We start from the raw sequence: 21,813 nt of genomic DNA on the forward strand, positions 1-21,813 counted from the left end.
TCCTCTCTGTGTCAGACACTGCAGGACAGCCACGCTCATCAAGCAGCTGAAGCAGGGATTTACATCTGTTACTACGGCTCTACCTGCTTCAAAGTGTTACAACTCTGTATTTTTAAGTCAAAAATAAATTAATAAAAAAAAAAAAAGTTGAACTAATTAATGAGGAATCAATAAATCAATGAATACATAAATAGGTAGTATAGTATGTATGTATAAATGGCAAATAGTATGTGTATGGGGGGGGGGCATGGAAATGTCTCTGCGTTTGTTAAACTTGCTTCTTGAAATGGGCCCCTGGTGTTATACTGTCATGAGTTGATTTTTAGTTTAGTTTTGTCCTTGTGTTTCATGCCTTGGTTCCTCCCTGTGTTTAGTCTATATTACTCATATCTTTGTCTCTCTTGTGTGTATACTGGTCATTTCTTGTTGTATTTTCATGTTTCTTAGTCTGGTCTTGTGTTTCCTGATTTATTTTGTAGTTCTTGATCCCTGTGTTTCCAGTTTAGTTATACTTCCTGCCATTGTGTGTTTCCCTCCCTTTTTGATTACCCTGATTTGCTTCACATGTGTTCAACGTCTGTGTTGATTACACTCTGTATGTAGTTCCTCTGTTTCCCCTGTCCTCTGTAGGATCAGTGTACGTCTCTCCTGTGTTCTCTGTGTTTCTTTTATCCTAGTGTTTCCTTTTGGAGTCTTGTTTGTTACTTTTTGTTCTTTTATGATTAAAATCTAATTTTCTCTGCACATTGGTCCTCCCTCCATTTCCCTCCATTGGTGGTTAAGTATTCCCCTAACTTTCAAGAGCAGTGTATATCCTTTGAGTTAAATAGTTAAACAGCCACGTAGAGTGAATGTGAGGGTGCAGCTTGTAGTTTGTACCTGTAACACAAAGCAAACCATGGCCTTTAATAACTCAAAATCAGCTTTATTTAATCAGATTTTAGACACAGGTCATCCACATTTCATATTTTTTTCTTCATTATAAACACTTTTTATATTTACGAGGAGATCTTGATGTTACCTGAAGGAAGTGGGGAAAAATACTTGCAATCTCGCACATATTTGCATCCATCACTCTCGTTTTTCTTCACCCGTCAGGTCTGACCATCTTTCTTTCAAATAGAATCATTTTCAGTAACTTACAACATCTCTTTCACATTTTCATAAGTCGTCACTCGAGTGAAACTTGAGTGGTCATCTTACAAGTCCTCCTTCTTTCTTCGTCGTCTAAAAACATTTAAAGGGCTTCGACAAAATGTGACATTAGTACAAAAACAGAATGTTTAATGTGATATTTGAAAACTATAACATCCAGACTGGCATTAAAACCCATGTTATTTACAGCAGCTGTTTGTGAAGTCATTAAAAACATTAACCTTTAGAAGGCTGGGCATACACTGTGAGAATCCAGGCTTACTCAGGCGCAGTTATTGAGTCGCAAGATTGATCAAAGCTTTCAATTTACCAGTCGGTCTATGTTCCAACCCTCAAATATGGTCATGAACTGTGGGTCCTGACTGAAAGAATGAAGTCACAGATACGAGCGGTTGAAACAAGCTTCTTCCTAAGGGTGGCTGGGCCACCTTAGAGAGAGGGTCAGGAGCCCGGACATTCGTACGGGGCTCGGAGTAGAGCTGCTGCTCCTTCGCATCGAAAGGAGTCAGCTGAGATGGTTCAGGCATTTGAAAAGGACACCTCCCACGTAAAACTGGGATAAGGCCCATGATAAACCCAGAACTTTTTGGAGGGATTATATATTACACCTGGTCTGGGATCACCTTGGGATTCCCCAGGTGGAACTGGAAAGTGTTGCTGGGGAGAGGGATGTCTGGGTCGATCTGCTTGGACTGCTGCCTCCGCGATTTGCAGTGCAGTGTACAGGGGGAACACAGGAGACGACCACGGCACGATCTGCTGCTCCTGATCAGTCGGATGAAATTTTGGCATGCAATTTTAGTCGGCCAACTGCATCCTCTCGCGCCATGAGAGCAGCGCCATGAGAGCAGCGCCATGAGATGATTCCCCAGCTTCAAGGCTTTTTTTTTCCTGATTAGGCCTGCAGAGCACAAAGCAAGATGTGGACAACTGAAATATACATATACTGTACACCAATCAGCCATAATATTATGTCTTCCTGTGCAATTTAACACAGTCTAGTATAAGCTTCTACTTTTTCTGCTGCGGTCGTCAGATAACGAAGAAGAAGATTGTGCTTTATGGCGCTTTGGTCATGTTACCGAGGTTTTCTCGCAGCAATCACTGAATCAAGCATTCGCCTCCTCCCCCTCCTCCTCTCCTCATCCATGTTGTCTTTATGGTCCTCTGAAAACCTCTGACCTGTTGATTCCAGGCCTGCCTCCGCTCAAAATGACATTTTGTTGTCATAGTTAAGTCAAAAATGATCTAACGATAACACAGAGTGTTTTATTCTGAAAATGAACCGGATGTTTTCATTTTGTTTTGGTGGCTGACTTCCTGTCGCGCTCCATCTGCTCTGTTGAGATTGATGTGTCGTGCTCCCGCATCCAGCAAAAATAGAAGTCTTGCATATCTGATCTGTTGCGTTCCGAGCTGCCGGATCAGAGACGCAGCAGAGTGGATCCAGTGGGAGTTAACACATTGACTAGAATAGAAACCTATCAGATCCGGTGCCATGACGGATCGGAGACTGACCAGACATGGATCTGGTGGAATTTGTCCTTTAGACTTGAACTGCTGTCTGAGGGAGTTTTCAAAGGCAACTTTATTGTTTGAGCTCTCTCCCGATTTGAAACATGCCAACAGTCAGGTCGAGCTCGACAGTCGGACCGTACCGTGTGAGCACATAAACCGTCACCTTCAGTTGTGCATTGTGAACGACTCACTCATACAATATGAGTTCACTTTCCACCACCACAGTGTATGCCCTGCCTAATTGTGCTTGCCAGTGAGACAGATAAACTACTTTTATCTTTGTAGAAAAAGTCTATTTTAATTCCCTCAATGGTAAACAGTGTTTAAGTGCTTGCAGTAGTACAAAACACATCTCTGTTAAGGTTTTAAGTAAAGGCAGCTACACTTCCTAAGGTGCAAATGTACAGACTGTACTCACATAAAGTGCCAACTCTCTGTTTGAAGCAGCAGTTATACAGAAAGAGAAACCAAGATACCATCTTCACGTTCGTATGAGGCAATACAGAGCTGGTTCAGCTGAGGTTTCCGTTTGCTGACTCCATTTTTGTAAGGCTGAACCTCACAGCACTCTACAGGAAATGAAAGTATCATGAGAGTGTGCTACATGGACCGGCTTAGTTTGACCCTAAGTCTTGTAAACGTGTGTCACTTAGGCATTTGGAGAGTTTTCAACACATGATCATTGCAGAGGATACCAAAGGTTTCTGGAAGTTTCCCCCTCATCAGAAATCTTACCAAACGCTGGAATCATCCATTCATGACGGAGGAAACTACTCATACGGACTCACAACCTGTATGAAACCTTTTTTCAGGGGGAGACCAAACCACCCCACGGAGTTTTCTGTACTCTCCACTTGTAGTTTTGTTTTCTATTTACCCATCATGGTGTTTTTCTCTGTGTGAATAAATAAATCAACCTGTTATTATTTTAGTTATAAAAGAGTCTACAGTGTACGATCAGAAAATACATTCATTAGCTAAAGTAAGACAGTGTGTTATGCCGTCATATGATTACATTTATATTTGAGTAAAACATATTTTCCCAGCAAACGTACGACTAAAGGAACATGAAGTCGTCCAGAGCCCTCCGACTTGCTAACAGCATCACTTGATGCTCCCTAGACCTGAATATCTTCCTGTTAAAGTTCCAAACAGTCTGAATAAACAGTCTCTCATTGATTTGCAGTTGACTAAAAGCTTGGCTGTTTCCTGCTCATTGCTCTGAATGAAATGCTCAAACTTAACCCGCCCCTCTTTGATCAGACGTTACTGATGCGAACACTGAGAGGGGTGTCTCTGGCTCTGCCTCGGTCCTCGCCTCTCTCCCTGTAACTCTGCTCCAGGCGAATCTTCTCTGGATCGCACAACTCTGACACAAGCCCACCCCCGTTGCTCTGGTACACATGCTGGGGGCTGGGGGTCTTGAAGATGGGCGTGGTCTTGGTCTTGGCCACTTTGTCGAAGAAGGCGAAGTCCGCTACGTATTTGCCAGATGGGGAAAGAGAGACGACAGGGGGAAACTCATAACCCCAGAGGATCTCATCGGGCAGGTAGGAGGTGCGGACCTGGCAGGTGGCGGAGGTCGGCTCAACTGTGGCACTCATGATCACCAGCAGCTCAAAGTCTGCCAACTCTGGATCTGACCAGCCCCCACCTGATGGGAATAAGGTAGATTAGAGGAGATGGCCCATCACAGAGGAGTAAAAGAAGGAAAATGAGAGAGAGAGGGTGAGAATTTTTTTTTTTACTCGAGTAGAGAAATCTAGCATTGCACTATGGGAAGATAACGATGGGTCGATCTTACACCTGGCACCAAGCTGCACACGTGTGATTGCAAGTTTTCACCTGATGCAGCTTTCATTCTTACACCCTGAGTCTGCCATGTTGAAAAAGCAAGTCTAATTTCAATGTGCACATCAACCCATTTCATTAAGCAGTGTGTTTTTTTTTGGTTTTTTTTGGTGTTTCCATATAGCACAAGGACCGGGGTTTGAAATCTGCTTGGCCATCCAGAATCCTAAACTATGATTGGCTATTTCCCTTGTCGGAGGCGGGACTTGTGTTGCGACAGCCTGTTTTTATTTATTGTTTCTTTAATTCCAAAATAAATACTTCACACTTCTTTTTCGTAGAACAGGAGTGTTATGAGAGGAATCAGTCCATCAAATAATAGCAGGCAAACTTCCCTCTCTGTGTAAAAAAATTCAAGATGTAGTAGTCAAGCGGCAACCTCCAGTCTCAAAATATGAAGCCCATGTGGAAGTATTATAAACTGCAGTTCATTGAGCATCCGCTTGAGGCTGGCTCCAGAAACACCGGAAACCACATACACACCAATTCATGTTTTCAGCCTGGTTCAAAAAACGGCTTGGGTCTAAGTAGCTAATTTCTCTATTGGCACACACTGTACGTCAGTTCAGAAGACATTAAGACTACGAGTTTTGCCCATTTAAGGACAGGACTGACTGGACTGACATGTGGGAACACATAGCTGTTGGCTAGGAGGCTCAGACCCCGCCTCTTTACCTCACTCTAAGTTAGGTTGAGTTCAGCATTACCAATATGGCTTCAAAACAGCACTTCAAAAACCTGCAAAAGTTCCAGTCTCTTCTTCTGCTCTGGCTTTGCTACCGCTGCCATACTTTCAGTATCCGTGCATTCAACTGCATGTTCCTGTTTGGCTATCAGACTGAAAGTTTCTAACGTTGCGACAGCTTGCAGCAAATTGCTTGCATACTTTTGTTTTAAGTGTTTCGAATATTCTCTTTTGAGTCCTTGAAGAATTTAGCATAGAAGATGTATTTGTTGACACTTTGTTGTGTAACTTTTTAAAGTTTAAACTTGAATGAATGATCCATCCCTAGAAAATGTTTGAGTATCTATAATGTAATTCCCTGTATCATGGTGAATATTTTTGTGGTAAATTGTGGTGCCAAGTTAATTATGAAAAAGGAAAGCACAATACTATTGATATATTTCTATATCATTGATTATATTACAAAATTAACATAACATTTAATAATAAATTACAGGGCAACATGAGGGCATTTCCTTACATTTGATTCACTGGTGGGGCATCCAAAGGGCACTTTTATGCATTCAATCCAATAAAAAGGAATCCAGAGAGCACTTCCTAACAATAATTGTCTGTTTGCATTCAGGAGTATTTTTCAAAATTTAGTTGTGGAGTTAACAGAAGTGCATCCAGAGCGGTTTTTATTACGCCTTATACATTGGAGGGGCACCTAGAGGACTCTTTTTCATGCATTTTCCAAAGAAAGGACACCAGAGAAGGCAATTTTTTAATGTTTTATCTTATCCGTGAGGGCACTTTTCTTTCAGACATGAAGGGAAGTTTCAACAACTTGCAACAAATTTCACTATAAGATGTGCATGGATCATTTTACCAGTTCAAAAGTAGTCAAACATACCATATGACCCCATGCCATATGCTTTAAACTCTGCACCTCAGACTGTTTAGATATGGCTCAGTGTCTGTAAGCTAACAAATATTCAGATATCAGTATTTAAGAAATAAGAAAGTTTTCAGAGCCAATTGTGGATGGCAAAATGTTCACTTCTGTTTTTATCAGAGGTACTTGATCCTGCAAAACAAATGCAATACAAAGCTCCATTCCCTGACAGATAAGACTGACTCAAGTAGCACAAACTTAGTTCACACCTTCTTAGTTGACACCAACAGAGGAAGTCATTTTATCATCCTGTCACATGACTTTTTGAACCTCTACACCATTTCCATTCTTGGAAATCTGAATGCTCTGTGTGTTGCTGTAGCTGACAACCAGTGTTGTGAAACCAGGCTGACAGTAGATCACTCCACAGTAATGAAACACTACTATGATAATTCAAAATGTATTCTCACCAATTATGTTGAAGGGATAAAAGTTAGCTGACTGCAGAGGTAAAACTAGCCTCCTGTCCTTACAGGTTAGCTTACCTTTGTCTGCCCAGGCTCGCAGGGGGCTGCTGTCATCGATAAGGTGGTAGAAGGTGAGGGGCAGGATAAGGAAGGGGCTGTCGCTGGATGTGTCCACTTGGAAGGGCACATTCCTCTGGTCCAGACGAACTGTCTCGCCCTCCTTGGTCAGAGACGTCTGGAGCAATTTCCCCGTCACCTGGTGGAGAAGGGACGCTCCCTTAGCTCACAGTTTGACAAGTTTCTGATTTGCATGAGATCCACATCCAGAGTCTAAAGTTTCAAAAACTTGTAGATTCTGAGGAAACGTCTGATAGTATCTATTCACACCTACCTGACATCCAATCAGGAGACTCTTGCGCATGTTGGCCACCCTGATCATCAGGCAGGGTCGGCCCTCATTAGTCGATACAACAGCATGTTGGCTGAACTTCACAGTCTCACCTCGCTTCTTTGGCCGCGCCACCTGAGAAAAAGCTTCATCAGTTCTAGATTCTGCATGACATTTACATTACAGCTTCATGTTTTCTGCTTCCTACCTAATTTATAGTTAAAGCTGGTTCAGGCTTAGACCAGCTCTTAGTTGTGCTGCCATAGGCTTTGACTGTCAGGGGAACTGGCACACTGACACACTGGGATCCTACCTCATCCCCTTCCTCCCAACCCTCCATCACTTACTTTAGCTCTTCCTGTCCCATTAAAGTTACTAACCATAGACCTTTCTGGAGTCCCTGAGCTCCCTTGTCTCGTAGGTTCCTCTGAGCTGCCGTAGACGTCCTCCTGCTGTGGAGGTTCCAGATTCCAGCTGATACGGACATGCTGGACTCCAGCAGCAACAGCTACTACTACTACTCGTCTCATCACTGTCACCGCTCTATCTCTTATTCTCCTCTATTCCTCTTTCTTACCCCAACTCGTTCAAGGCAGATGTGTGTCTAACATGAGTCTGGTTCTGCTCGAGGTTTCTGCCTGTTAAAAAAAATGTTTTTCCAAGCCGCTGTAACTAGCTAAATATTGCGAGGTGCAATAATCATGATGGATTAAGGTGGGGTAAGACTGAGTCTTATCCTGTCTTGGTGTTGGGTCTCTGTTCATAATTTGACATAGAGTGGTCTAGACCTCCTATGTTTGTAAAAGCATCTTGAGATAAAGTTTGTTGATTTGGCGCATGGCCGCATGGTGGTGCAGTGAGTAGCGCTGTTGCCTCACAGCTAGAAGGTTCCTGGTTCGAATCCCCGGCCGGGCAGGTGCCTTTCTGTGTGGAGTTTGCATGTTCTCCCCATGCATGTGTGGATTCTCTCTGGGTACTCCGGCGTCCTCCCGCAGTCCAAAAACATGCTTACCAGGTTAATTGGTCACTCTAAATTGCCCATAGGTGTGAGTGTGTGGTATGGTTGTCTGTCTCTCTGTGTTAGCCCTGTGATAGGTTGGCGATCTGTCCAGGGTGTACCCTGCCTTCCGCTATCCCAGCTGTGATAGGCTCCAGCCCCTTGTGACCCCTGACGGGATAAGCGGTCAAGATAATGGATGGATGGATGGATGGATTGGTGCCATATAAATAAAGATTGATTGATGATTGATTGTTTGATACCTTGGCCAAGAAGGTACCAGTGATGAAGATTTCCATCAGCATGGTGAGGACAAGCTGGACAATGAGGAGGATGATGGCTGCCGGACATTCCTCAGTGATGCAGCGGAAGCCATAACCGATGGTTGTCTGAGACTCCAGAGAGAAGAGGAACGCCCCCGTCAGGGACTGCATCTGCATCACACATGGCGTGTGGTTTGAGGGAGGGTCGAACTCTGGAGGAGCAAAATAGGTCATTGAAGGTTTTCTCTTAGAGTTTGAGGAACAGGAAGCAGTTTTTGGGATGTGCTGCTGTTTTCTACTTTTGTACACTAAAATATGGGGTTCTGGTGATTGTTATGCCTGAAAGCTAAATATTGTAATTGTACCATATCTATGTGTCTGCTCACAAATATCCTATTCATATGCAGCATCACGGAGGACTCTGTATAACTGTCATATATGGTTGAGCAAGCGTTAGAATTGAGTGACATTAAAGGAAGCAGGGGGGAAATATGTGTCTTACTTCGGATATGAAACAATTTCCTGATGTTATTAATGTCTCATTTTATCAGGCTTAGATCTGCAGTGCTGCAGAGAAAGCTTCTTTCAGTATTACTCTTTAAAACTTCTATAAAACCCTTTACACTGATCATTAAATCAAATCCTTAAACCAAACAATTAAAAATCAATTTCTTGTGCAGTTTTGAATTAGTCCAATAATTTCCCCTGGAGCTAATGTATGATTGTATGCAAACCTGCCTGTTGTTTTTACCTACTTGCCTACCACTCTGATGATGCAACTAATGCATGCAGAGTCTTCTTGTGGCTGAGATAGGAAGTATCAAACATTAGACAAACAGACAAACCATTAGGCCAAATCAGTGCCCATTGGGCCAGCTGTTTTAAAGAAATCCAATTTTATTAAAGCTATGGGATTGAGAAAGAGGGATTACCTAGTTCTGGATCACAAAAAGTGGATTCCCAAATCCAGATTGTTCTTATCCAGGCTGGGTTTTTTTGAACAAGCAGCCCTTGTTGATTCAGGATAAACATTGTTTTTTATTTGAAGTATTGTCTTCTGAAGACCTAGTCCTTCTAAAAGCCATAGTGAGCACAACATGTTTTTATGGAATGACACAACTTCAGTTTTCTTTGACCTCGTAACCTATGACTAAAGTGGTCAACCAGGCTTACCAATCTGCAAACTGCATATTCACACACACATGCAAGATTGGAAACATGCTACTAATGACAAAAAAACATGCTTAAAATGAAGAGAAAACTACATTAACAGCAAATGTGCTGCAAATCAAAAAACACAAAAACAGAAAACATAGAAAAAACCTGTGCAACAGTAGCTGCAAGGCTAATTAAGCACCATAGCTAAGCGTTCAAATATTAAATTCAGAGCCTGACACTGGGCAGTCAGCTTATAGTAAAGCTAACTGAGAGTCCTAGCTAGCGTAAGCCATGCTAAGATGCAGTAACATTAGCACAGCTTGATGTTCATCAGAAACAATTTCTCAGAAATTCTAGTAACATTTTGAAACGTGTGGTAAAGCATCATCTCTCTTACTCTCTTGCTCTGTCACATACAAGCTGTTCTGCTGACCTGAAGTGCTTCTATCATCAAGCATGATTAATGTATTTGCAGCATGTTTGCGGTCGATGCAGTCGTGTCATTTTTTTTGCAGCACGTCTTTAATTTGCAGAAAGTTTCCACAAATCTTTTTTTTTTGCTTTTGCACATTTATTAAAGTGCTTCATATTGAATGTGGGCCTTTGCTTAGCCCTGTCAGTTACCGTATATGACCCCCTGACACCCTTTTCATCTCTCACCAAGCAAGTCACCGTGAACCAGCGCGACCAGATACCACAGCACGCCAAAGAGAAACCATGTTCCTGCAAAGGTGGCGGTGAACAGGAAGAACTTATAGCGCCACTGCATGTCCAGAAACGTCGTCCAGAGGTCTCGCATGTACAGAGCACTCCGCCCACTGACGTGCTCGATTCGAATGTTGCTGCGCCCATCTTTGGACAAGACACGCCTCCTCTTCCTCAGAGTCCCGCCCCCACCAGATATACCACCTCCGAGCAAGGGTTTTAAAACGTCTGTCTGTGTCTGTGAGTGGCACACCTTCTGGGGGGAGGAGCTACGGGAGGAAGGGGGTGTAGCAGATGTCATCTGGTGAAAAACAAAGAAAAAACAGTTAGAAAAAGGTCTCTGGTGACCTCAAGAACTTGACAGTGCTGTTAATATGGTAATTTGAGATAAGTGATGGGTAAAATGCATAGACTGTAGAAATAATGGACGCAGTATCTGTGACGTCACCCATCTGTTTCTGAAGCGCTGTTTTGAAGCCAATCGTTGGCTGGAAACATATTGGATAAACTGAAGTCAACCAAACTTAGTGTGAGGTAAAGAGGCGGGGTTTGAGCCTCCTGGTCAACAGCTACAGTGTTCCAGCCTGTCAATCAAGTCAGCTGTGCCTCTCATAATGGAAAATTTGCAACCTAAATATCTTCGACACTGCTGCATTATAAAAAAATTCACCCCCCCTACAGTGTGAGCCGATCGAGTAATGAGCTATCCAGACTACACTCGTGTTTTGAACCAGGCTGTAAACATGTTTATTTCTGCTGTAAAGATCGTCTTTTTTGAATTGGTGTCTATGTGGTTTCCGGTACTTCCGGAGCCAGCCTCAAGCGGATCCTCAATGAACTGCAATTTTTAGCACTTCAGCATTGGCTGAATATTTTTAGACCAGAGGTTGCCGCTTGGTAAAATGGGAAGGCTTGTCAGAAGGAAGTGAAGAATATTTTTATGACTCCTAGAATTCACAACGTCAGAACAACCTCATGATCTGATTGAGATTTTGGTGATTTCCTTTAGCATTAGGGGAAAGCTAGAAACTGCCTCTGATGGCTTTGGTAACCATCAGCCACCTGCTCCCATTCTAAGAGGGGGATTTACCTCAACTGGAACACAGTTTTAAACACCAAAACAAGTGAAGAAAAAACAACATAAAAAGTCTGGCACACCCACATGTGTTTTTGAATTTTTTTCTTTTGAAATTTGGAGGAAGCTTTGTGGGAGTTTCCTGAGAATGACACACAATCAAACACCTTCTTGACTGCCATCAAAGAGCCACGGTGTGGACTTAATCTCTAATACGGCCTTCATGATTGCCAAAAAATCTGCATGATGTAATCAAAAAGACACGTTAAGAAGGACTAATTTTTGTTTTAATTCTTACAAAATACTGGGAATTACTCCAAATGTACGACCCTCGAACAGAATCGTGAAAGCAGGTCAGTCATCCAGAAAAAATAAGAAAATGTGTGGGTTTTCCTTTTTAGTGGTTCTCAATCTCTTGGCTCTGAGGTTTCTTAACCCTTCAGAATTGAATTTTTATGCCCATGTTTTCTTGTCAGTCGTTCAAAAACTGGAAGAGAACTGCCCGCAAATCAAAAGACCTTTAAGCGAAGCCCCCTTTGAGGATATAAGTTATAATAATAATAATAATAATACAAAAACATTTATTTATATAGCACCTTTTAAAAATAGGTTTACAAAGTGCTTTACAGAGTGCAAGACATAGTGAGAGAAAAAACACAAAAGCACATCACAATGGTGTACGAGAACTAAAATGAGTTGAGTAAAAGACAATAATAAAAACCATGCAGAAATTAAAAAGTCAGTGATGATTTAAGAAGTAAAAGCACATTTAAAAAAGTGTGTTTTTAAAAGAGACTTTAAAGAGGACAAGGATTTTGCTTGCCTGATCTCCTCCGGCAGGTTAAGTTATAGTATTAGGGCTGTCACAATATTTCGGTATTGACTATTACCATCTTTTTAAAAGAAGAAATATTGATATTGTGCTTAAAATAGACATATGGTAATACTATGTAACTAACTGGGTCATACGAGGGGGTAGCAGCAGCAGAAGAAGCTGTCACCACAGTGTGTGTCTTCTACTGCAGCGCAAATCACATAGAAGAAGATGTCAGGAGTTTTAATGGACAACGTGTTACACAGAATCACATGCAGAAGAAGACAGTGAGTTGTTCGTTTCATTAGATATTAACTTTAAGCATCATTAGAAATACATGATGACATGTAAGTAAGTCAAAAGTTTAAGTTTAAGCAACGTGTCGCTCCACCCTTGTGCTGCCTTTCCTTAATTTGACTGATACAATTTTTTTCAAGTTTTCCATATCTGATAGGTGAAAATCTGATACCAAGACAGCCCGATTCAGTATGTCCAACACAAACTACATGATCTCAGGAGTCTTCTGGTAGATCTCTTGAAGTCTCCCCCTGTCTGAAGTCCTGAGAAATGTCCCTACAACATCCAGGAGATACATGTGTTGATGCGAATGTCTGTTCACTGTGGCAGTTTTTCAAAATGGCCTGCTACATACTACCTACGAATGTAGTAGGCAGTGGGTACTGCTTACTACATACTTGATTTGAATTCAGTCTGTAGTATGACAGTTCTGTTCAATCTGTCCAGACGTTGGCCAGACGTCACTGGATTTCTGGTTTCGGAAAGTGGAAGTAAACAACGGCCAAGCTGATAGCAAAACTGCTTCTTTAGCATTACTCGTGGTTTAAAAAGTTAAAAAGTGGTTTATACGGAATTTGATCATTTTCACAGAACCTAAAAACTGAGTGCCCCCCGTCAAAAAAAAAGAAGTGTAACGTTAGCGCTGTGCATTGTGGGAAACAGTATGCGAGGGAGAATGCTCTGATGCATACTGAGAAATTTTCCCGAATCAGTACGGCATCCGGGAAGTTTTGTCATACTGCAGATTTTGCTCTTGTTCACATACTACATACTACATACTGAATTATGGCCAAATCCATACGTACTACTAGTACAGTAGGCGGTTTCTAAAACAGCCATTGACTTCGAGAAGACTTGTTCATGTGGATCCACCCCAAGCAAAACCTCTGCAATGTCAGAGTGTCAACAGGTTCTGATTAGCAGAGTTCTGCTTCTTTATACTGCTCGCCTCAGTTGCACTTTATTTTCTACTTCTGCTTTTTAAAAGGACATTTCCTTAAATTTGTTGCATAATTATTATCCCAGAAGACTCTTCCTACTGCATCTTCCATCCAGTTGTCCCTCTCCCCTAAAAACAAAAAGAGTGACAAGTTGTTTGTGCACTAGCAAAATCGCTCGTACATTGTCAGGGCCTGAATGTCCTGAAATTGTCTTGACATTGTCAGCAGGTAGTGAGAGGGGCTTTGCACAATGACATGACAAAGTAGACTAGGACCCTGAGTAATGATTCCCAATTTCTCAGACGGTATCTCTTTAAGGACTGAAAAGAGACAGAATAATTTGAGTGAGGATAAAATAAAGCAAATAGTGTTAACCTGTCCCACCTCCTCAGCTTAGTACATCTGTCACATAGCTCCATGTAACAGGCCTGTTTGAGCTCTTGGTTTTGGAAATTTCAAATAATGACCTGCCTGTTACACCATCGGAAAGACCAGCAACACTTCTTCATAAGAAGTTCATTTGTGATGTGGGAAAAAATTGGTGGAGTTGCTCTCATTGTTTTGACAGTTTTCTGTAGATTTAGAGTTAAGAGGAAGCTAAGGTGTTTCCTCACAACCATGACGCAATAAAACCTCAAAGAGTTAACAAATACGGTTCATGACATGGCTTGTCTTCCTCTTTTTTGACATAGTTCTGAATTTAAGTTTTTGTTGCTTGGAAGTAGATTGAGAGATTCTTCAAAAGATCTCAATCTCAAAAGCATGGAAATCAAGGATATAATAAAACATGTCATGCAGGCCACACATTTTTTTTCTGCTTTTAGTGTGAGAACAAAGAGCTTGAGAACCACTGAATAAACATCCAAACCACATGTAAAAGGAAACCAAACAAGATTTGAGGTTGGAAAAAAAGTTGTTGACCTAAATTTAAAGTTTATATAATTTAGTCATTAAAGAGGTGTTAACCAAGAGGCATAACTCTCTGTAAATATACATGTAAGTATACAATGCAACAATTCTCCAAGCAGAATTCCATATTTCTATTTCTTGTATTATTTAACTATTATTTTTTTAAATGTAAAAACTACCTCTGCAACTCACCACTGCACTTTTATCATATTATTTTAGCCTGTACATATTAGTCATGCCTATTTGTTGTTCTTTTGTATTTATAGCTGATGTTATTGTTATTATTTTTATTTCATTTTTATTTGTATGCCTTATTCTTATGCCTTGTAGAGAGAGAGCACAGTTTACCAAAGTCAAATTCCTTGTGTGTTCAAGCATTCCTGGCCAATAAAGCTGATTCTGATTCTGATTCTGATTCTGATAACTCCAGGGAAGTAAAACAAGTCACTTGGTCAAACATTTCGATACATTTAAATATTTCAACCTCTCAGCCATTAAACTAAAACACTTGACTGTCTTACAATTCATGTAAACAACAGAGAGAATAGTTTAACACCTCTGCTGATGTGGGTGTTAATTCCTGTTAAGTTGAGTGAGCAGAAGCAGTGAGTGCACAGTTCTTGTTAAGATGCTATCTTTAAGGTCTGACACTTGAAGGCAGACTTGGGTATTACGAAAGGCTCTTAATAAGAAGTTGACGTAGCCTTTGAGTTTCTCATCAAAAATAGCATCACTGCTATCAAAACTCCAAAAGGGTGATTGTCAAAAATCAGAGTTTAAAGCCTGGTTTATACTTCTGTGTCGACCCTACATAGCAGTGGTTGATGCGAACGTGAGCACCACATACTTGTGCATTGGTGTGTAGGTGTCACACAGCTGTACTCTGCCGAAATGCTTGAGTGCAGTTTGGTCTCCCTGATAGTCGGGTCACCTGTTTCCTGTTTGCTTTTTCACAGCGATTCTGAATGTATTCTGTTAGTTTAGAGCTGATACATGATGCTGCTTATATCATACAGACATGATTATAGGGGAGAATAGAGAGGAGACTTTGGAGGAGATTAAATTCACGGTTGATGTGCAGTGATTCCAGAAGTGCTGTGAAAACAGGAAATACAATGCTGTTGAAAGGACCAATCACAGGTCTTGTGAGGAGATGTGTGTCAGCTATGTATGTCAGCTATGTGTGTAGGCCTCTGCCTAGGTAAGGGGCTACGCAAACCTACACACTTTGGCTACGGCGTTGATTCGACGCAGAAGTATAAACCAGACTTAAGGCTTCAAAACAGCAGTCCACAGACCAGGTTACATCACGGCGGCTACGTCAATTCTTATACAGTCTATGGGACTTGTAGAGATCTTGTAGATCTTGTGTCGTCTGCATGTGTGAGATCTTTCCCCTTGATGAAGCATATTGGTTATGATATAGAGCAAATTAGCTTCAAATAATCCACAATGCAGCAAGTTGCATTCACACTTTTTTACTCACAAGAGCTCCACATAATCCAAGTCTTTTTTTTCTTTTTTTTTTTCATAATACATAATCCAAGTCTAATGTACTGTGATTGGTAGGGGTGTGGCCAAACCTTTAAACTGTTGTAGCCCACTTGATACTGATTTAATCACCAACAAACAAGAATTGACTTATCCTTCATATCTCCACTAATCCTCTCTCCTTTGGTGTAGTATCACACGGATGTTTGATTTATATGCAAAAAGCTTTGAAAGGATAAAGAAGAAAGTGTCAGCTTATCAGTCTTCCTTAACTCTTTAAAGACACTGGGGATGGAGGCATGTCAGGCAAAAAGCCAATCATAACTCAGCACCAGGGATGGCCGTTCAGATTTTAAAGGGGCCCATGCCACCCCTGGCCACCCCTCTGGACACATCCCTGGTGATTGGCTATACCCGCTACCTTAAAGCTTGTCTTTAATGCTTCTTGCAGGCAGATCATTCCTACGCTGGATGTAACAGTTTTGGTGACGTAATGTTTTAACCCAAACCTGCATATTTTCATAAATTTAACAAAGAAACTCAAAGAACGTTTTCACAACATGAACTATGTACAAGTTAGCTTTTAGAATATCCTGGTTTGGGCTAAAACACTGAGTCAGTGTTAACAGTGAGTCCTGTGTTTGACCTGCTGGATCTCCCAGACATGTACAGTACAGTATCTTTACTTGAGGGCTTCATACTGTTGGGACGGTTGGGACGCTCTTTTCACAACAAACACATCAAATGTGGTCCGTCCTTGTCACGGACAGACAGACAGTCACTGTATCTCCACACATTCAACATGCTCACTTACGTCCAACAAATCACGAAGGCCCGTGGGGAACAGAATTCCCACAAAGAGGAAGATAAGGAAGACGTGAGAGAAAAGGAGAAAGAGTAGAATTAGGATGAAGATGTAGTGTCTTAAGAGAACAAACTCCACACACTGTCTCATTTGTCAGCCGGAGGAGAGAGAGAGAGGAGAAACTTGGATGAATCGCTTAAGGTTGAAAAAATCTTTGTCTGAAACTCGGCGTGAATCAAGATAAAGTTTTTCTATTTAGCGCGTTACAGTTGGGTCTAACTAGAGAGGCCTTTAATGGACAAAGGGTGAACTTCAGAGTGGTAACTAGAGACGGTGGTAAGAGTTTGGTAGGAAAAGGGCCAGATCTGCGCTTTCTGCATGTCCTGATCAGGACTTATTTTTTCTGCAGCTTTTGACTTCTTGGTTTTTTCTGTTTTCTTTTCTTAGACAAACTCTACCTGATGAACTTTAACAGCAGACTTTACTTAGTCTAATTCAACTCAAATCAATTTTAATCTAAGTCAGTGAAGTGTATTTTATTTATTCTCTCATCTTTCCTGTCATTTTGTTTGTTTGGGGGCAGCTCCGGGGAAAAGTTACGGGTGGCCATAATCCCCCCCCCCCGAAATGAGACCACCCCAAATCTTAAACTGTTTTAGGTTATTGGCTTTATCAGAGGCAGGACTTTGCTTTCCTTGGGTTTCAATTTGTCACATCTCCTTGTGTTAGTACTTTAAATCTGAATTTTTGACAAACATTTTCTTTTGAAGAGCTCCTCTCACCGTTCTATTACTTTAGTTTTTAAAATGAAAAAGTGCAAAGGAGTAAAACATTTTGGGTTGATTATTGATCTGATTAAAGGGATGTTTCAGATTTTTTTAAGTTGGGTTGTATGAGTTGTATGTCACTTGTAATTGTAGTAGCCACAAAGGATGCCACTCAGCTCGGCCCCTTTAATAAGAAATTGCAGGGAGAAATCTAGGCTACAGTCTTTTGCAGATGGGGCCAAGTCTTCCTCATAATTTTTTTTGGTTTTGAGATATTTGGACCCGAACACTCATCTCGGTTCAGGTGTACACTCTACTTAGAAATTTTCAGCGCTTTATTTTGCCATAAAGAAGCCTGTTTGTTTTACACTATTTGCAGATGCAACACAGGCGCGCTATTTCAAATGTAGTGCACTGATCAGCTTTTCAGGTCTACCGGCTCAAAAGAGCGTCTGTAGTAGAATGTAGCCTAGCTTACGTGCCGTGTCTCCCTGCAGTTTCTTATTAAAGGAGTTGAGTTGACCAGCATCCATTGTTGCCACTACACTTACATGACATGTAACTCATTCAACCCCACTTAAAAAATACTGGATCATCCCTTTAAAATAGATATGATCAGTGGAGTAACAGCTTTTAAATCATGCATGTGTGTGTACTCACACACTTAATGCCACTTCTGTAAACGTTGGTGCCCTCATCCAACCACCCGACTAAAAACAGACTGGGTGCACCTCTGCTTGTGAAGCACTTGATGGTGCATGCTTTTGTGTATGAAAGATGCTCTGCATGTAAATATGAGTTCATTTATAGTCTTCTATATCTTTGTTTTTCTCTCTGTGGTTTCTCGTTTTGTCCAAAACTTTAAGGTTTTAAACCTACCATGTGCAAGTATTTACGTTAATGGTGCTGTTTTTTGTAACGCCAGATATTTACCAAAATGTTCAATTATTTTAAATACAAATTCAAATAAGGTGTTAAACTTTAAACAATGACACAATAGGTCGTATCAAATGAATGTACTCAAGTAGCACACAGGTGAATGTTATTATTATGGTATTATGTTCACCTATTGTGCCTGGTTTTCAGTCGTGGTTTCAGTTCATCCTTAATTTGTTGGATGAAGTTCAGGTCAGAGACTTGACAAGTTCTTCCAAACCAAACATACAAATAAAAAACCTACACTGACGTCACCTGGTGGACCTTACCTCTGAGGAAGTTTAGAGCTTTGATTTTGAGTACACAGAATCGAGGGTGTCCACAAACGTTGGCCTCTTTCTATGATTGAAAATAGCCTATTTGCAACGCTGCTCATGGATTACATAACCAATCAGCTTTAATTACGTCTCACTTTGGTGATTACGCAAGGGTTGAACCCCTCAAAAGATTCATAATTACAATGACACCATTGAAATCTTCACTCTTTCAACTCTGGGTCGCTGTCTCGCCCAATTTTCTCCTCACACTCAAACAGAGAGAGAAAACACACACACACATAAATTCCACCACAGGCAGATATCAGATAACTAATAGAGCAATTTGGGAGTAAATGAGAGTGAAATATTTCAGACCAACCTCTCCAGTCGGATGTATTCCATCTCCATGACTACTTTACAGTACCGCCCTGCCTCAGTGAGCCGGGTCCAAAAACTGAATTAAAACTTTTCTCTTTAGCCAAACAAAAGAGGCCGCGCACTGTTTTCCTGATCTCTCTCTTTCTCCCTCCGTCTCTCTCTTTTTCTGCTTTCCTCTTTCGCACTGTTTCCTTCTCTCTCTCCTCTGTGTACACAGGAATGCTTTGTTTGCAGCTGAGATAAAAGAAACAAAAGACACCATTGACAAAAACGACTCTGTGTCCATCCGTATGTGTGTGTGTGTGTGTGTAAGCGAGAGTGTGCGATTATGTGAGAGTGGGATTGCAATTACACGCCTGCTTCTGTGTGTGTGTGTGTGTGTGTGTGTGTGTGTGTGTGTGTGTGTGTGTGTGTGTGTGATGTATGCATGTATGTGAGCAATAACTGGAAAGTCAAGCATAAATACAAGTGTGTTTATGTGCATGTGTGTGAGTGTGTTGCTGTGTGTGTGTGTGCGATGAGTGAAAGAAAAACGAGGGAGCGGAAGAGAGGAAGAGAGAGAGAGAAAGAGATCTGTGACAAAAGGCCCTCGTTAGTATTCCGGAGTGAGGAGTAATCCCCCTCCATCTCTCCCACTCTGCACCCCACCACACACACACACACATACACACACACACACACACACACACACACACACACACAAAACACACACACTCCCACCTCAGTTTACCTCCCTTTCTTTCTCTTCCTTTCCTTCTTTAACAAATTTCTGCTTTTACAGAATTTCATTGAGCACCAAAATAAGAGGCTTTTATTAGACATGATATCTTTGAATGTCTTAACATTTCTTAAAATGAAAGCAACTCTTCTGTTTCCTCCTCTTCCCTTTTTCACTTTCTTCTTCTCCTGATTTAAGGGTTTGTTTTTTACGGTCCATTCATCAAATTTCTTGAATATTCCTGTCCCTTCTTACATCTGACACGCTGTCAGTCAGAGGACAGACTCTCACTCTGACTCTAAAACTCTAGCACTAAAAAAAAGAAGAAAAAAAAAGGAAAAAGTTGAAGAAAGTGTAGGATCCGTAAGGAAGCATCAGGCTTTAATTGATTAATTTATTTAAATTAAGCCAAATGTCTTATTTCAATCATTACCCTGAAATTTCCTCAAAATAAAACAACATTTTAAAGTTTTTATTTGGTATTATTTCCTTTTTAAATCTTCCAAACTGCTGCAAAACACAAAGACAGCCCTAATCCACGCCGTTTATCTATCAGATCACTAATCACAGTGACAGTATATTACTTTATCTGCTACCTTGAATTTCATTCACTCAATTTTAAGAGAAAATACAGAATAAACAATCAGACCTGATGCTCTGATTTGATTCAGTCCTTGATGAGATCATGTTGGGATCCATAATTTTTGTTCACCTCTAATATTTTGTGCGTGAAGTGCATCTTTTTTAACCTTTGCACTCAGAGTTACCGCACCAATTGACATCCAAGGATTTGGATTTGTGCTTGAATAAGAAGGATGAGCGCTCAGTGAAGACATCCATCCCATCACGCCCTCATACAAATGTTCTCCACTGATAGGTTTCATAGTCTACCACATGGCCCCTCGTGTCACCCACAGCCTGAGAGAGATAGGACAGATGGGCAGCGAGAGCCGGCACATCAATGAGGTTATCAAGTGGGCACCTCCCTCCACCGTGTTCACTTGATAACCCCGTGTGGGGGTTTCACCTGTGAAACTTTGCACGAAATGACACCTGAGAATGAATGACATGGAGTTCATTCTTTGTACCTTGCATTATTTGATTTTCCTTGCTGTGATGTTATTTCATTTTCATTATAACGTTTAAAATGTTGTGAAATTAGAAGTTCTTAAAAGTTCAGAAGCAACTTGATCTTTGTTTGAGAACTTTTTAAATAGTTTTTTCATTATTAACAAGTCCTTAACCAGCAAAATGTAAAAAGGTAGTGGTAGAAACCTGTGGAAATAATTCATCAACAGCACTTTAGTCGTCAAGAAAAACATAGATAATAAGTGAAAGATGACATAAATTCCAAATCACTGCCATGAATCTGGATATTCTGCACAAGAAAAGTTCAGGTGAGAACCAAAGATACACTTAACATAACTGTTTAGATTAGATTGTTAAAAACCAAGAATTAAAAAGGGAAACATGTTGCAGTTTAAAAGTTATTCATTGTTCTCACTCTGGTATTTTCATTGCACTCTGCTGAGAAGATAATTTGCTTACCTTTTCTGCTGGGATTGAAATCTAATTGACCTGTTCAGAGAGGAGGCAGGAGCCCGGAGCCTCAGCCTGTCGTCCACATGTCTGCTTTGTTGTCGTACGCATGCTCACACGACACGGACTGTAAAACTTCAGCAGCCTGGCACCCGTGCACCATTGAGGAGAATTATGGAGACAGTCATTGGCTGATGGGGCTCCTGTTTCTGACCCAAAGCCCGGTCTCACTGCCCACAAATTCCTTCCAAAGAGACCGGACTTGGCTTTATAAGAGGCATCTCTCTCTCTTTTACTTTTCCTCCATCTCTCTCTCTCTCACTCCTGAATTCCTGCTGCATCCTGCAAACGTCTGTGTAATTGCTGTAATAATTGATAGCCGCTCCCCCTCATCTCAATTCAGCATCAGATTAACACGTAGGAACACAAATGCATCAAAGGTAGCCTTGCAAATTGGCTTGAAAGAATCAGTTAATGCATTTGTTGTTGCATCACATCACTCTTTTGCTTTAAATGTTGAAAATGTGCACAGATATACTCAAACATACAAACACGTGCACATGTTTGAACCTCACATGCACTCCACCAATGCACAGAGCACACGCCAACAAACAAGTCTAAAAGACCACCCCCTGCAGCAAAACCCACCCACACACACACAGAAAAACACACACACAAACAGTCTTTTAGGGGGCACCACAGAGCCCCCTATTCATAACTTCTGAGCCCCGCGTTTGCTGTGTCCAAGAGCGTCCGTACGGAGCGTCCTGTCGAGCTCCAACACATAAAGAGGGACATCCGTGAGGTGAATACAGGCCTTTT

General features: G+C 41.2%; 1 protein-coding gene across 2 annotated transcripts; it reads right to left on the reverse strand.

Annotated features, from left to right (window-relative positions):
• Positions 1-909: 909 nt before the first annotated feature.
• On the reverse strand, positions 910-21,577 carry LOC117826298 (ATP-sensitive inward rectifier potassium channel 10-like). Of its 2 annotated transcripts, none has more exons than XM_034702248.1 (6): positions 21,001-21,577; positions 10,020-10,365; positions 8,202-8,413; positions 6,945-7,076; positions 6,632-6,809; positions 910-4,327 (listed from the first exon to the last, which is right to left on the reverse strand). In XM_034702248.1, the coding sequence occupies exons 2-6, from the start codon at positions 10,363-10,365 to the stop codon at positions 3,933-3,935; spliced, it is 1,263 nt and encodes a 420-aa protein (XP_034558139.1). In that variant the 5' UTR covers positions 21,001-21,577; the 3' UTR covers positions 910-3,932. The 2 variants fall into 2 exon arrangements, with proteins under 2 accessions (XP_034558139.1, XP_034558140.1); XM_034702249.1 differs by lacking the exon at positions 21,001-21,577 and adding an exon at positions 18,736-19,057.
• Positions 21,578-21,813: the final 236 nt, after the last annotated feature.

Source organism: Notolabrus celidotus, chromosome 15, assembly GCF_009762535.1.
Source record: "Notolabrus celidotus isolate fNotCel1 chromosome 15, fNotCel1.pri, whole genome shotgun sequence".
Classification (NCBI taxonomy): domain Eukaryota; kingdom Metazoa; phylum Chordata; class Actinopteri; order Labriformes; family Labridae; genus Notolabrus; species Notolabrus celidotus.